Below are 16,938 nucleotides of genomic sequence, written 5' to 3' on the forward strand. Positions count from 1 at the left end.
TATTTCTAATCATATTTACACAACATACACATAAACATAAAAAAATCAGTAATAGTGTGCAGCCTTACTTCACAGAGAAAAAAATGGAAAGATGGAAAAATATCCAAAAAAGTAGTTTTTTTTCTACATTTAAGAAAATGTGTATTTTTTTTAAGGTATCTAATATTTTGATATTTAGTTTCCATGATCTAAATATTTTAAAGAATTAAATGTCTGTTGTAAATTGAAAGTGTGTAAGCCTTCTTGGATTATTACGTGGTTATATTATGATTCAGTGGCATAAAAATGACAAAAATATTGCTTATCACAATTGATCATCATGACAGGCCTATCCATATCATAGCCTTTAAGTAAATCCTCTAATAATGCGTGTAAATTACCATGTTATAGTTTAACAGGAGGACAGGTCAAATGTCTTCAGGATGTATTATTTCATTTAACCACTCATTTATTCACAATAAAAATATCTTTAACATCAAAGATACAAACATAAAGTAGAACACCACAATTAGCTATACTTAAACTTATGCATAAGTTTATAATATGTATAACTGGTTTAAAATTGTCCTGTGATGTTTCCCAGGAGGAAATGTAATGAATTTAATTTCACTCTTTAACTTTAGCAAGCAAGCACACATTTGTCTACTACTTGCATTTAGTTTTCCTACCACTCCTACTAATAGAAAATCAGACCTTAGAAAATAATCATATCTAGCAAGCCGTTATTTATTCATGCGAGAGATAAAAGCACATGCGCGCGGATGGCTTTAATGGCTGTTACCCAACCACTTGCACTGATCTTTATTGGTCAGAAAATAACTGACTGCAACATTTTTAACAAAGCAACATAGATATATATTCTATCTATCTATCTATATATATGTATATAAATATATATAGAAAGGCACATTTTTGGCAAAATACACTTGCTGGATGAACAAATGCCAAAATCCTGAAAGCATTAATTTTAGGAGAAAAAAACAAAACAAAAAAACACAAATAAACAGTGGTAAACCTTTAAAAGCTTTGACCTATGGTGCCAGTTTGGTTTAGGACAAAACTCATAGTCACAGTACAAAACACACGTGTGTCTCTTCCTAATAAAAAAAATGATCACACCACTGGCAGAACACAACAGCATCAAAATTCACCACATATAATATATTCATAAATATGCAATAATAGAGAAGTAGATCCATACTAATGCCTGTTTGGTCCAAAGAACAGTAGTCAGCTAAAGTACAGTGTTAATCCAGATACATACAGAGGAAAATGACACACTACCCCAAGACCTTCTACTGTCTCTCTAAGAGAGCCCTGAGCATGCTGTTACTGTTTGGCACATTTGTTTACTTTCTTTTTTTTTGCTGACCATTTCAAAAGAACATTAAAATGATTTTAAGCTAAAATTGCCATGGCATTAAAAAGCACAGTTTAAACATTTAAGTCTGGTAACACTGCAATTTCGGTAATAAGCCTTTAACAAATATTAGATACTTCTTAACAGATCGATCGTTTATGTACATTCAAATATGAATGCATATGAAAATATATTAAAACTTCATTTCTATTTCAACGTACATTAACCTGTTCTGTTACCATTGCAGATCTATGATCCGTAATGTATCGTTTTTTTGTTATTAACGAACAACATTCTCTACTCTACACATCATAAAATCCGAACCGATCTATTTTTGCAGGTTTTAGAGGTCACCCGCTAAAAAGGCAAAGATCGCAATGATAGCCGTCTCTAAGTGGAACCGAACCGTAAACCTGAACTGAAACTTCAAATGACTTAAAATTCTCATCAGTGCAGCGCAGAGTGTAGGGCACGACAAGGGCATGAACTAAGAGCGAGGGCTAGTTTGCAGAATTTAAGGAACATTAAAGCTATAAGCCTTATCTGTGCTATTGATAAAAAAATAAAAATAAAAATAGAAATCAATAACGTTACAATTGTTTCAAGAGCACCCTGAATCAGAGCTGAACACCATAATCTAGAGCAGCTGAACAGCAGATAGACTTGAGCCGTGTCATTGAAAAAATCCAGTTCTGATGAGCGGCAGCTAAACAAGGCCTTACGTATGTACACATCCATTTAAAGAACAGTAGTCTAACCACCCCGGGAGAGGGGCTTACGTCCCAGAGATGAGAGGGGGGAAAGAAACGTGCCGCGCAGACAATCTGACAGCAACTTTCCCCATGAATTCTGGAAAAATAAATCCAAAGAACCCAGAGGTTCATTTAGACAGCTTACTAATGACACGAATGAGAGCTGCATTTTCATCTTTCAGTCTCTGGTTGTCGTCGCGCAAATCCACAAGCACCTAGGAGGAGGACAGAGAATGAGATCCACAGGCCCACCTGGAAATCTATGTTATGTTAATAGTGCAGCAATCACAGCTCTGTTTAACTGATTGAACCAGGTTTAAATAAAGGCTATCCTGAAAATCTAAACGGTTTTAAACACCGTAGCTCAAGGTCTTACTTTGAGTTCATCCTCTAACTCAGACGCTCTCCGCTGAAGAAGTTTCTTTTCCTGAATTCAAAATAGAGCACAATTAACAAAAAAACACAACTTTGTGAACATGTGCATTAGGTAAAACTACATTTGAAGAGTTTATTTGCGAAAACAGATGTCGAAAATCATGTTTTTGTTGTTTTATTTGATTAGTTAGCGGTTTGACTGAGATTAATTGAAATACACAATTAAAAAAACTATTTTTGAGAGTTGTCTAACATTTTTGAATCTAGATTATATGACAGGGCTGTTGAATGCTTGCTTCTGATTGGTTGATGAACGTGGCAGTCTCTAATAAAGACTGCTGAATTGTTTAAAATAATGCACTATTCGTTATTTTCTAATAGTCATGCATCAATTATTCCTTACGTAAATTTTAGCATGTACCGATACATTTTTAACATTTAAATGATCAAAAAATGCATTATAGTTAGTGCATGATGGCAGTGCATTACCACTAAAACCCCAAGCCAGCCACACAGTGTGAAATGCGGTGACTTACAAATCTCTCCAGCTCCAGCAGGGCTGGTCTGTCTGATCCGTTCTCCTGATTCTGTGTACATACAAACAAATACGGCTGTGTGTAAATAAATCTAACTCTTTCCTATCCCAAGGCCTCAGGACAAGAAAACAACCCTTTTCACCTGTTTGAGTTTCTCCAGCTGAACTTTGCTCTCATTTAACTGCAGTTGAGTTTCTTGAAGCTTCTCTTTTAGGTTTCCATTCTCTTGCAACACCTGCAGATACAGCTGAGGAACAAACACACATGATGTAACAAGAGTGAAACCAGCTCTTATATCGCTAATCTTTTTATTTACTCATTTTTATAAATGATTACCTTTCTGTAATCCAGAGAAGAGTGTCTGGAATCATCTAATGGAGGATCGCTACAGAGACGAACAATACTTTTAAAACTAACAAAAACATTACTCTCTCCTCGTGAGCTTATTAGCAGCTTACTTAAAACTGTGCACTAATTAATCCCATTGTTAGGGACAAGCAGACGCAAATATATCCACATCTAGAGAAAAACATCACAGAGGTTGTACTACATAATCAGTCCACACTAAGTACATATACCTCTGGAATAATCTTAATAAACCACAAACAAACCTTGTTCTGTTGTCTTGTTCAGCGTCTTCATTTGCATCCATATCATCCATCTGAACAAAACATCAGTCATTTAAAATCCCTGAATTATGTTATTTCTTTACTACTACTACTACTACTACTACTACTACTACTACTACTACTACTACTACTACTACTACTACTACTACTACTACTACTACTACTACTACTACTACTACTACTACTACTACTACTACTACTACTACTACTACTACTAAATGCTAAATGCTATGACTGACAAGTTACAACCAACAATCAAGTCCAAACAAATATTTACACCCCTTTTTATTTAAAATTTCAAAAAATAATAAAACTTATAGATGATTTTTCTGAAGTACTGACTGATATAAGTCTGTAACACCAGTTTGGGACAACCATGTCATTACAGGGTTAAAGTCTTTGTCTTGTACTGTTTGTGTTTGCATATGAATGTTGCTAAATTCATTATCATAAAATAAGGAACCTCCACATACTTCTCCTGTTCTACTGTGGAAACATGGTTGCGGGCAACATTTGCTTAAAATGAAAATTGACGTGCATTATCATCCTTGCAGCTCACCTCTCCAGCCAGCTGAACCACACCAGTCGAACGTCTCTCTCTCCTCCCTTTCCTGCGATCTCTCACTCCCAGTCTTGAGTCCGCATCTCCAGATTCCTTCACTGGCTCAGTGTCTAGTGCAGAGAAAAAAGAACCTCTGTATAATTAGAGTCAACTGAAACAAGCAGTGCTTGACAGTCGTATGGTAAGGAGACTGACCTCTCTCAGCTGGTGTTAGTGTGATGTTGGGGCTCACAGGCTGAACACTGAGGTGCTGAGGTTCATTGCCCTTAACAATAATCCGTTCTGCTTCCTTAAGATCTGTCAGCGTTACTCCCTTGACGAGCAAAATTCCCAAAATTAGTTTGAAAAACAATTATTTAATTTGTTTGGCACATACTAACATTGTACAACAACTCGATACGGTTTTCTTTGATCTGAATGGGTTTTCTTGAGGGTTGTGAATACACACCTGTGTTGATCGGCGCGACTGCCGCATGAGACGCGAGCGAGCTTTCCTCTGAGACTCTGACTCCTCATCTCTCACTGGAGCCTGAAACCTGGAAAACACCATTTTATCAATGTCCTGTTAATAAAATGGATAGCACCGGTCCTTAATTCTGTCTGCAGAGTCATTCAAATTTCATTCAAATGATGTCATTTCTTAACTACTGCTAGCACCAAACACAACGGCTAAAAACATTGACATTAGAGGTGTATTGTATGCGTATTGTATTCAGCCTAGCAAAGAACAAATACCGCAACAATAATACAAAAACCGAATGGCATCATTGAACTCTCTTACTTCCTCCCATCGCTAGATGCGTTGCTAGGGCTCTCAGCAGATGACTCTCGTTTCTGAGGGGTGGGCTGCACAACCGCTGTGCGACTCGCTCTGTCCTGGTCATTCACCTTCATTTCTTTATCCTCAATGGTCTGAAGGACACAAAGACACAGTGATTCCTCACACGCACAGGCAGAGAGATTCTGACATTAAAAGCGGAGACGGAAGAGTGCGAGTCTGACCCCTGCAGAGGGAACAAGGCTCTCTGGTGTCGACACTGTTGAACTTTCTACGACAGAGAACAAAAACAACATTAAACAGACTGTATACATTTTGAATGCCGTATGAGAGAGATTTGAGAGAGAAACCTGGGCTGCTTTCTCTCTCGTCGTCGAGTCCCATGCCTCCCGAGACCCCTCGTTCCTTAGACTGGTCCTGAACATAAATTTTATCCCTGCTGCTCATCCGGCACACAGAGCTCCTTAGAAGAAGACAGGTATGAGTGAATATGTTTGTGACGGCAAAGGCTGAAAGAACAATCATCTTTCTTACCTGCGTTTTTTGTTTGCGGTGTTGGCATTTGAGATCTGTGAATTTTGTTGCTCAATGAGAGCCTGTTCAGTCCTCCACTGAAATGAACAGATGCAAAATTAACAATCATTATACTTTATTAGGAATGCATCTAAATAACCGATATTTAACATTGTTCTTATTAAGAGTTTAAACGGTATCAGTGAGGTACAAAAATGCAATCAACAAAAAACAGCCTCAACATGGCCAATTAAATAAAATTACAGTCGACCCTCGGGTGGTATCCTACAGGAAAAAAGCTTGAAAAAGGCTACTGTTAACAAATGTGTAAATGAGACTACAAAGGTTGTCGGTTGAGGGCATATTAAATGTCGTAACACCGAGAAAGTTAAAACTCATCTACTCACTAATCCACTTATCACGGCCTCATTGAGAGATTTTTGGTTTAAATAGAGGCTAATAGATTTCCAGAAAGCATGGTGATGGTGACACTGGAGTCAGGTTACAGCCTTTGTGAATAAATATGCAGCCTTCTGACATTTGCATTGTAGCTTCAAAATATGTGAAAGAACATGATATTCGCGATGAACTAAACCTGAATCATAAATTGTTTCGGTCATAGAGCAGATTTTCTGCAACGCTCCGAAAGCTAGTTTGGTTTTTGTCAAAGGAACCAGGGAGATCGGTAACTTCCTGGTTGACCATTTCCTTTCTATTTCAACATGCATTCTATTCAAAATGCTTTCTTGTCCTAGTAAATGACATAAAAATAGAGTATTTCATGATGGCCTGAGAGACCAATGTGAGAAAAAGCGGAGCAGGCAAATGGAAGCATAAAGTGCTCCATCATATCCTGGTATCCAGCAGCATTGACATTGGACTTTTTCCACTGGACCTCAAGCTCTGCAGTCTTTCTCCAGACTCCAGCGCTTGATTTCCAAATAAAATGCAAAATGTACTTTTATCTAAAAAGAGGACTGTGGCCCACTGAGCAGCAGTCCAGTTCTTCTGTTTCTGTTTCAGAAGTGGCTTAGAAGTAGCCCTTTTCCTGAAGACGTCTGAGGTTTGATGCACTGATTCCAGTTTCTTCGCAGCATTCTCAAGCTCGCGATCATCCTTAATGCTCGTGCACCTTTTTCTACCCTATTTCTTCCTTTGAGATTTTTTACTTTCGTGGGTTATAAACTCAATAATTCTTCGCAATATCATAATTGTTTTTATACGCACTTGCATATAAAACGTAATAAGTTTTATGAGAAATAAACGACAACCTTCTCAAAATGTCCAGACGTAGCTGAACAGGCCTGCTACACTGCATATAGCAATTTCTTGATTGATAAAATGACAAACTGGTTCAGATAAAGGTGTGTGCGTTCTCACGTTAGCCTGTCTTTGAGACAGTTCTTCCAGTAAAGACTCAACACTCTCGTCTGCCACATCAAATGGAGTCTGACCCTTAAAAACAAAAACAAAACAAAAAAGCAGTTTCAGTCATAATAATTTCCCAAACATCTACGCAAGCCCCCACCCACATCTACATTGTGAAACAGAACTGCAGTGCTGCTGCTGGCTGCAAAACTGTGGTGCATTTTGACACAGACCAGAAGCTCCACACTTCCTCTTCCTTTACGAGTAGATGACTCCTGCCGTGCGCAGATTTCTCCAACATAACAGGCCTCCACTTTTGCCTTTGTAATCCAATTTACAACTACTGTATTCATTTAATTTAGAAGTACAGTATACTGGCGATCCCTGCTGCCACTTTTCGATGACAGTAAAGATCTAAAAATGATTCTGTATTTTATTCAGCATCAACTGATTGCAACCAAAGTCCCTTTAAGACGAGCCACGCATCAAATTCTCTAGAACTGTTAACAAAACGAGTAAATTTCGTATTTAAAATCACAAACCAAATCTGACAACAACGGAATCATAAAATGTTATTTTGCTCAAACAGCGTTAAAAAAAAGCTTCTTTCTCAGGCTAGGCCAGCCAGTGCACACGTGTAGAGCTAAGCGCACGTCTCGGAGAGTTAACTGTTTCTATAGCAACGGAGACTTCTATCGACAGCTGCAGTGACCTGCAGTGACTATCAATCAAAATAAAACGTGTCTTTTGCTCAGAAGGCAGGGATTCGTTCGATGATATAACCATATTGAGCATTGCATCTTCCCCAAAATAAATACTATACGAGTGACACGTCTCGAGTATTCTATAACTAAAAGGTCATAAATGTTTTAAACAATGTTCGAAGATTTAAAAAAACTGAGACATACACAAAAGTTATATTTCACAGAAGAAAGGGAACTATTAGTGTAAGGCTGTCAACAGAATTTGGTGCTGAATATATTTAGCACATTTCCCCTCTTTCTCTCACTCACCCCATTACTATGGGCCTCCATGTCACAGAGTTGCTCAGCGAGCAGACGGCAAGCTTCACTTTGACCCCAATGAGCTGCAGCATGGAGAGGAGTCCAGCCGTCATAGTCTTTAGCGCTCACGTCCAGACCACACTGACACAACAATCTGAGGAACAAATACAAGTCTTAAACACGTTGTGAAGACACAAGCCGTCTAACTTATTGCTTGCTAGTATTAGAAGGTTTTTCTAATATAAATATATAAAAAGAAATCAAGCCAAAGATCAGAAAAGGAATGTTGCTAGAGGATCATTTTTAATAATAAGTAAAAAAATAAACTAGTTAGGATATAAATAGAAATGTTAGAAGACTTATTTTGTTGAATCACACACACACTCACAGCATGTGTTTCTAGTAGACTAGAGAAAACAGCCTCTGATATACAGAACATGCTTTCTTTACAAAGCTGTGTTCATGCATAAAAAAAAAATAATAATTATAATAATATATATATTATTATTTTATTTATTTTTTTGTTATGTATAATAAGTCCTAGTTTCTCTAAAATAAATACAGAAATAAATAAAAATTAAAATAACTGTATTTCAAGATATAATAACATTTGCATTTCTATATTCAAATATATTATACGAATATTTGTATGATATATTTCAATTTCAAGATATACATTCCTACTCTACCAATGAATTTAACTACTAACAAAGGACTAAAGATTTCTAATTTAGGCTTCTTGGCATTATTAGTCAAAAGTGTATGTATTATATCCCTTTTTGGGTGGAAGCAAAAACATGCTTTTTGGGGTGTGAAAGTATACTAAAGCCCCGCAACACACAAGAAAGTTGCTTCCTAGACAATTCTGTCCTGTGACTAATATGAACCCTTTTGTCTTTGTCTTCACTGAGGTTTTCAAGTTAGACACTGAGACGTTCCATAAAAAAAAAGATCTTCCCATGCTTCTCTGTTCTCCTCTTCCCATCCTATACCTTTTAAATGTAGAGAATAACCAGTGATAAATAGGTGGCTGCATGACTGACTCACCGACACAAAGCATGGTGACGACAAACTGTAAACCCTGACAAATGATTTGTTTTTCCCTTCGGTGAAGTTGCGAAATATCATGCATTGCAGAGGAAGCCCAAGTGACTTCTGCTCTAAACAGCTCAATGGGATGGAAACTGTGCTGAAAGAACATCGGCACAGGCCTCCGCTCCTTTTCCACTTTGCAACGAGACAGGAAGTAAACAATGGTTGCTCTGTGCTCAGAGAACTGCCCAATGGCGTAGCGGAACATTCTGCATGAGCACGGGGTGTTAACATGTTGATAATAGCCGAATGGTCTCCAAGGTTTAAATCACAGAGATGCCAAGAGTCTGAATTAAACTGCTCTGCTGAGAATACAGCTAAATAGACCTGCTTTATATGATGTTATCGTACGAGCAAAAATTTTGCAATGCCAAGAGGAAACTCGTGGGGAAACATTTCTCTTTTTGCGTTCACACTTACTTAATGGCCTCCAAATATCCTTTAGATGCCGCTACATGTAACGGAGTAGCACCAGTCCGGGGATGGCAGAGATTGGCAGGAAGCCCGTTTGTGAGCCAGTGGCGGGCATCACGCATGATCCACTCCTCTTCTGCCCGCTTAGCTGCTTCCACATCTGATCAGAGGCGGACTAATTAGAAAGGTCTCATACACTTTTGAGGGAGAATTATTATTAACCATGTACCCAACTAGCTGACTGAAGTTCATTTAAACGTAAATGTACTGATCTGTGTATTTCTGGAAAAATGACTTTATTTTGGAAATATTTTGCGAATGTATATAAATTAGAATTAAGGAGTGAGAGGGTAAACACCTGTTACATACTATAAAAATTACATTGTTTAAAAATCTTTTGATAATTTGTGACTTAAAAAAAAAAAAAACTACACACTAAATGGATATTTGCCTAAAAATATATACGCTGAGAAATTAATGCATGATTTTTTGGGGTTTTTTTGCAAGTAAAATCAGTATGTGAACGTTTGCGCTTTTATTTTATATTTAACGCATTCTGTCCTGCACCTGTACTCAAACTAACTTGGGCCGAGTGATTTTTCCAGACTAAATACAGCAGGCTTTAATGTTTTTATGTGACGTTTCAGAAGTTTTGTTGACTAACCTTGTGCTAACGTGTGTTCTTGCAGCAGCGTCTCTGTGGCCTCGTCCTCAGCGATGTCCATTGGCACATCACCATCACAGTTCACCGAGCAGAGAGATGCCCCGTGCCGGAGCAGAAATCTGAGAGTGACAGCACAGTATAATACATGCTCACTGGAATAACATCTTTCACGCACTTGAGGTAGAAATATTCAGACTGGGTCATTTCAACCTTTAAAATGCTAAATTGCTGACGTAATTTTAAATCGTAGCACAATACAAAAAAAGCAGTGCCAAGGTGAATTGCTGATGTTTGTATGCATTGTATCATTTTAAAATTCTGCATTTAATGCATTATCTGCAGCAACTTCATGTGGATGCTAACGCTACTTGCGTGCAGTTCTCCCCGACACCCACAGAACAACCCACTCCAGAAAGAAGAGATGACTGAGGATGATTTACGCAGGCTCTATTACAGGCCGCACTCACCCCCGCAGGAAAAACCGTGTTTGGGACACCCACTCATCACAGTTTCTGTCTGGCTGTGGCTACCTGCTTAATCCTGACAGTAATACTCTATGTGTTTGTCTCGGAGATGAAGCAAAACCGGCGGAATAGATTTGATATTAACAGGATTTTGCTCAAAACTTGGGGAATAAATATGCAAATTTACAACCATAGTAATATAACGGACTAACGCCGGACTGAAATTAATCTCAGAACAGAACAAATCGCATTAGAAACAGCCAGCAACTTTAAAGCCAGCTAAAAAAAATATGCATATTAGATTTAGATCTATATGGATTCATTCAAGTCATAACGCACTCTGTTATCTCCAGGTTTCCACACGATGCAGCCACGTGAAGAGGAGTCCAGCCCTCACTGTCCACCTGGTTAACGCTGGCCCCCCGAGACATAAGAAACTCCACCATCTCCATACTGCCATCGATACAGGCCTGGGAAACAACAAGCACGTACAGTCTCTGGGAATCCTCTAAAAACATAATAACAATCACTTTTTCCCCATACATGTATATTTGCACATCATAAATCATAGTTTGCACGTTATTTACTGAACTAACCTTGCCTTGTGATTAAAGCCTAAGGAACAACCACTATGAAGATATCTTGAATCACTATTCTAAGTGCACACTTGTCTGCCGCTTTAAATTCTCAAGCTTGTTGAAGTGGGATGGATTCTGATCTGGAAAAATAGCTGTGAAAGCCATTCCACTTATGTTGCGTCTCTGTGCCTTTATCCTTATAGCTGTGATGTGCTTTTCTTTAATATGGAGCACGATTTTAAGAACTACATCACTATAGTTATCTTTATTGTTGTCATTCTTGGTGTGAATTAGGCTTTACTGACCTTGACACACACAAACATCTACATTACCACACTGTATTTGCATTAATACGTAATGTATGCTTTTTGTTTTTCTGCTTTAATTTGACCAAAAATTACATCTAATTACATACTGTGAAACGTTTTAGCTTCATTTTAGCCGTCCTTACGTCACATTATCAATAAGGAATCGTTTACTACTCAGGAATTATTATTATTATACTTATTTGTTGAAAATTGTGCTGCTTAGAAATCTTACTAACCCCCAACTTTTGAACGGTCGCGTAAACTCTATGTAATCTGTTATGAATTGCACCAAAACACACAGATTACGATCATAACCACTGCCCACCTTTTCAATTGTTTGAAGGAGGATTTTATGAAATAAGAGAGAGGGAGCCTTGAATACTTCTGATCAAAAACGGTCACAAAATATGCATTTGAGACACAAGTTCATTTAAACTGGAAACAACAGAGCTTCTCGACGAACCACTTTTGATCGGATCATAGACAACACTAACTGAGTGTTAAAATAGGGGAAATGAGCATGCACATTTAAATATTCATTATTTTCACATCTAACATTTTTTAATGACAGCCCATTATTACCCCGCGTAGTACCAATACGCTGAGCTTAACTACAAATAAAATAGTTATATTATTAATGAGACTGTGGAGTGAAGTGACTGAAAACGTTTTAGTAAAACAGAACCGTAACATGCATGTGAAGACATCAGGCAAATGATCTGTTCACATGCAGTAAGACTCTGACCTGGTGTAAAGCTGTTATTCCATCTGCGTTGGCACAGTTAACCATGTCATCCTCCCCGTTCTGCACCTTTGCTTCTTTCAGCATCTCCTTCGCCTCCTCGGTGTCTCCACTAGCACACACTGCTAGGAACTCTGCAGTCTTCTCAAATCTCACTCGCCACCTGAGAGAGGTACAGACAGGCTGTCTGCAATGGTATTTAGCATCAGACACCTCTAAAACTAAACGGGAACATCAGTAGAGACCTCCACAGGAGACATCAGAAGCCAGATAGAAGGACTATGCAGGAAAGGCTCTCGATGCACATTCCTATTCAAATACTGTGTAATCAGCTCTAGAAACAATATTTTCGAATCGTCTTGGTTTCATTAACTAATCAGCACGAAAACTAGTTAGCAAATGCCATCCAGCAGGATAGTAATCCAATGCATGGCAGATGGTCCTTGACACCCGAAATAGAAAACTAAATCTGGAGATCTTCATTAAAGAGTTAAGCTGAGAAACGCAGAAACCGCTTTATTGTTCACATCGAGGAGCTATATCGCTAATTAAGGCTTTATAATCATTCTTATCGTTGTTGCGGTCTTGAATCTCCAAACCTGTTTTTTTTCTGCTGCTCGTTTGTGTCCGTTCTGCCTCCATCAGAAGCTCCGGTGCTCGTCTCTCCTCTCCAGCGACTCCGAGGCACCGCCGGCTCTCTGTCCGTACTGGAGCCCGACCAACGCGTCAGCTGCTCCCGACGCTTCGCTACCGCCGCGTCCCCCATAATCCAGCACTAAAGACACATATTTTTAAGAGAAATCCCCATGATCACAGCTACAGGAACATATATCAGAGACACGCCCTCCATGCGTGCTGTTTACACTTCCTCATCACACTCACAGGAAGTTGCTAAAAACATCCAACCAGCGATTAACGCTAATTTCTTTCCTTTTGAAAAAATACCTGCCGATCGGAGATTTCGATGACCGGTACTGTTCAAGAACCAGACAAAGATTTTATGTAATTGCCATGACGTTAAAGGCTTCAGGTCAGAGATCAAAAGTGCAGTTCCGCCTCCAGGCTGCAGGGGGCACAGGAGAGCTCCGTAGCAGCTTCCGGGGGTGACAGCCACCCCGAATGATGCTTCAGCTCAGTGGGGTCAACAAAATATCAAACCTATACGTTTTGGCTCCAACCTATGTCTGCGTTTTAGTGTCCATTTTAGATTCAGATTCAGAAACCAGTAGGAGTGTGTTTATTCTTTTGGACATTAAAAAAATAGATATTTCAGTTAAAGGCCCCATTGATCTATGGAAGTCATAGGGGACCATCGACTGTTTGGTTACACGCGTTCTTTTTTTGTGTTTTGTGTAGGTGAATTACACCTATTTTTAATGATTTGAATGTGCGTAGATTCAAATTGCAAAATATATTAAAACAAAAGTTCTGTAATTTAATTAAACACAATGTAAGGAAGTATATATATATATATATATATATATATATATATATATATATATATTTTTTTTTTTTTTTTTTTTTTTTTTTTTTTTTTCTATTCTGACGCTGGACGGTTGTAAAGAACATTTCACTGCATGTCGTACCATGTATGTATATGTATGTGACAAATAAAATTTGAATTTGAAGTAGTCAAACATTTTAAATAGTGAAACATTCATCTTATTTACAGCCCATGAATCCTTTTGAAATCAAAAGTGAAGTTTTTGACTAAAAATGTCAGCATCAGGAAACCCCATAACATGAAACATTCTATGATAAGTTTTTAAAGTTTGATAATGATTGCTATTGGGGGGTCAAAGATATATGGCAAAATGTTGATGACATCACTCTAAACTACACGTATGATTTTGTGTCAATTTGAATGCTTTTTCTTTAAATGATACATTCTCTCGTGGGCACATGCAGTGTGTGTTCTGATCCTCTAGATATTTCAAAAATATATATCTAATAGCATTTTGTTTATGTCGCACTTTTCTAGATTGGGTTTTAAGGATCAGTGCTCTACATGCAGTAGTGTCCAACAGGAACCACTTATCTTCCTTTTGATGCTCACTCTTATGATGTTGTGGAAAGTGCTTACTTTAATATTTCTAATTCCTCTAAACCAAACCAGTATGTCAACTGATTGATGAACCAGATTGATCTTGTGGGTCCCATATTTTATATAATTTATATAAAATATATATATTTATAATTTTATAATTCTGAAAATCTGACATTTACTCAATAGTCATAAGCACTGTATATCAAGTGAGCAGCACAGGAAACACTATAGTATAGATGCACCTAACACCTAAGGAATGCACCTAGATCTACCACCTAAGTAAAAAAAAACACAATTTAAGATATTTTTTATGAAAACCTTATGACTGTCAATCAATCAATCAATCAATCAATCAATCACCTTCATTTATATAGCGCTTTTAACATTACATATTGTGTCAAAGCACTGAACAGTATCAAATTGGGGAAGAGTGTCAGTAATGTTTAATGACAAGATTAAGTACTCAATTTTCAGCTAATGGCCTTCCATTATTGAATGCAGAGACGCAGGCTCAGCTGGGGGCGAGTTCACATCTGGCCAGATTGTATAAAGGACTTATTGTGTGTGTGTGTGTGTGTGTGTGTGTCTGATTCCCGTCATCTCTCTCTGGAGCTCATCTAGGTGTTCTGGTCTCCACTGACGATCAGACATGATCTGTAGACATCATCTCTTAGTGCTGATCTGATCTGGATACGGAATGAGAAAGAATAAGAAAGAAAGAGACAAATATTAGCGTAGATGCCATTCTTTTTACAATGTAAAAAGTCTTGCCGGTTCTGGCTGATCTAATTAAGACAGCCAAACAATCCTTTATCAGATTTGATTAATAGAAGGTTATTAGTGGTGTCTAGACTGTCCCAAACAATTGCCACTTTCAAGGTGCAGTTAAGTATGAAAAACATAATCTGAATGCTCCATCTGCCACCAGTGGTTTAACCGTGATATCATGACTTTATTCAAAGATTCAGCACTGTAGCTCCATTTTGAACAGAATCTGGTGGACGCACATTACATACACAGTTCTGTGTTAGATGCAATAGAAAGAGACGTTTTGTATATGTATTTACGCTTTGATTTGTACAAACACAGCTTCTTTGCATTGCATCTAACATAGGACTTTTCTGCACCTTGACAGTGGCAATTGTTTGGCAGTCAATGGGACAGTCACAAGCCTCATCTTTAAGAAGAACATGTGAAAGACATGGGATTTTTAAAATTAAGATTTCTTTTTTTCAGTTATATCCAATCACATTGCTTAGGTGTTGTCTCCTTATGTTCAGCCAAAATTAGATGTCCATAATTTACCTCAAAAATACCATTTGCAAACTACAATAAACTATGTTTATATATGTTATATGTTTTGATGATTTAGGAACATGATAAAAAAACAAACATTACAATCACCAGTTTTGCCTCAAACACCTCATTAAATCACTATCATCAGTCTTACAGCTATAGTGTGTCAAGTTTGTTACTTACAAAAGGAAAGGGAATCAAGCATTGGGCTTGAATGGAAGGATTATTTTATCCTGATTGTGACTGAATAAAAATAAAACAATATTTGAGTATATTGGTAGGCAGTAATCTCAACAGATCTACAAGTGTAAACTAAATAAGCCAATGCGCACTCGAACGCGGCATTTTCTGGCACAGTTCATGGGAACACTGTCTCATCCGTGCTCTGTCTTTACTGTTTATGTGCATGAGTGGGTGTGTTTGATTGCCACAGCGAGCTAATCGTTTACAGCTGAGGCTCGTTTGTGGTTTCTGTTTAAGGTGTGCTAACCTCGTTCTGTGTTGTCAGATCCTTGGTGTTTTTCCTCCCTGTTTCCTGGCTGGTTAGCTCCAGTTCCTGGTTCTCCATTTCCTCGCCGGTTCATTCCCTGTGTTTTGAATTTGGATTGTCCAAAAAGCATCTGCTTTTGAATCATTCTCATTTCCTCACATTTGCATCTGACTGCCATGCCTTGCAGAGTGAGTATAAATTGGCAGCAGGTGCAATGCCTATTCGGGATTTGTTGAGGAGTCAAGCTGGTGACACCATCACTGTGGCTACGGACATGAGATGTCCGTTCCTTCCTTCAGGCAATGAGAGTAAATGAGTAAATGAGACATTCCCTTTCATTCAGTCACATTCAACGTCAAGTTTGTGACTAGTGTATTAGAAATCCTACTAAAGAACCACCGGTACTGCCCCTTCCAGTGCCCTGCATGTAAGCCCCCTCATCCCCATCCCTCCTATAAGAAGATAGGACAGGGCTTACAATCACTTTTACTCCAACACTGCCCACTCAGTGAGACTTAACACTGGGAGGATTTGCTCTTTCCACCAGAAAAGGATAGTTACTGATGCCATATCCCCCAGAGGGAGGTTTTAAGTAGAATTTCCTAGGTCCATAGATGGGCTACACCTTTGCAAAGATGGCAGAACAGACAATCCAGCTAATGTGTTTGGGGTCACCCAGTCTGCAACCTGAATGGGTAAGATAAGCCAAAGCGACGACATCCACTTTCCAGTGGGCCGTCCTCTGCTTTGAGACTATTTTCCCATTTTTGCTGGCCTCCATAGCAAACAGAGAGCTGCTCTTAGGTCCTGAAGCTTTGTGTCCAGTCCACAAACCTCTTCCAGGGGCAGCTCTTGCAGGTTTAACAACTGATCCCTGAAGGGAGTGGTAGGAACCTTTGAGCACTAAGCCAGGCAGAGGTCTCAGAATTACATGGAAGTCAGCCGGCTCAAACTCTAGTTGTGATA

General features: G+C 38.4%; 1 protein-coding gene across 2 annotated transcripts; it reads right to left on the minus strand.

The window, feature by feature from the left end:
- Positions 1-710: 710 nt before the first annotated feature.
- ppp1r12c (protein phosphatase 1, regulatory subunit 12C) lies at positions 711-13,209 on the minus strand. Of its 2 annotated transcripts, none has more exons than XM_043242133.1 (21): positions 13,085-13,209; positions 12,739-12,914; positions 12,143-12,302; positions 10,851-10,981; positions 10,048-10,166; positions 9,390-9,543; positions 7,887-8,031; positions 6,886-6,960; positions 5,527-5,603; positions 5,343-5,455; positions 5,217-5,263; positions 4,996-5,126; positions 4,663-4,750; positions 4,410-4,527; positions 4,212-4,324; positions 3,635-3,684; positions 3,360-3,408; positions 3,166-3,270; positions 3,024-3,074; positions 2,489-2,539; positions 711-2,327 (listed from the first exon to the last, which is right to left on the minus strand). In XM_043242133.1, exons 2-21 carry the CDS (start codon positions 12,903-12,905, stop codon positions 2,241-2,243), a joined length of 2,031 nt encoding a protein of 676 aa, XP_043098068.1. In that variant the 5' UTR covers positions 12,906-12,914; positions 13,085-13,209; the 3' UTR covers positions 711-2,240. The 2 variants fall into 2 exon arrangements, with proteins under 2 accessions (XP_043098068.1, XP_043098069.1); XM_043242134.1 differs by having other exon boundaries at positions 13,022-13,162.
- Between the last annotated feature and the right edge of the window lie 3,729 nt (positions 13,210-16,938).

Source organism: Puntigrus tetrazona, chromosome 6 (assembly GCF_018831695.1).
Source record: "Puntigrus tetrazona isolate hp1 chromosome 6, ASM1883169v1, whole genome shotgun sequence".
Classification (NCBI taxonomy): Eukaryota; Metazoa; Chordata; class Actinopteri; order Cypriniformes; family Cyprinidae; genus Puntigrus; species Puntigrus tetrazona.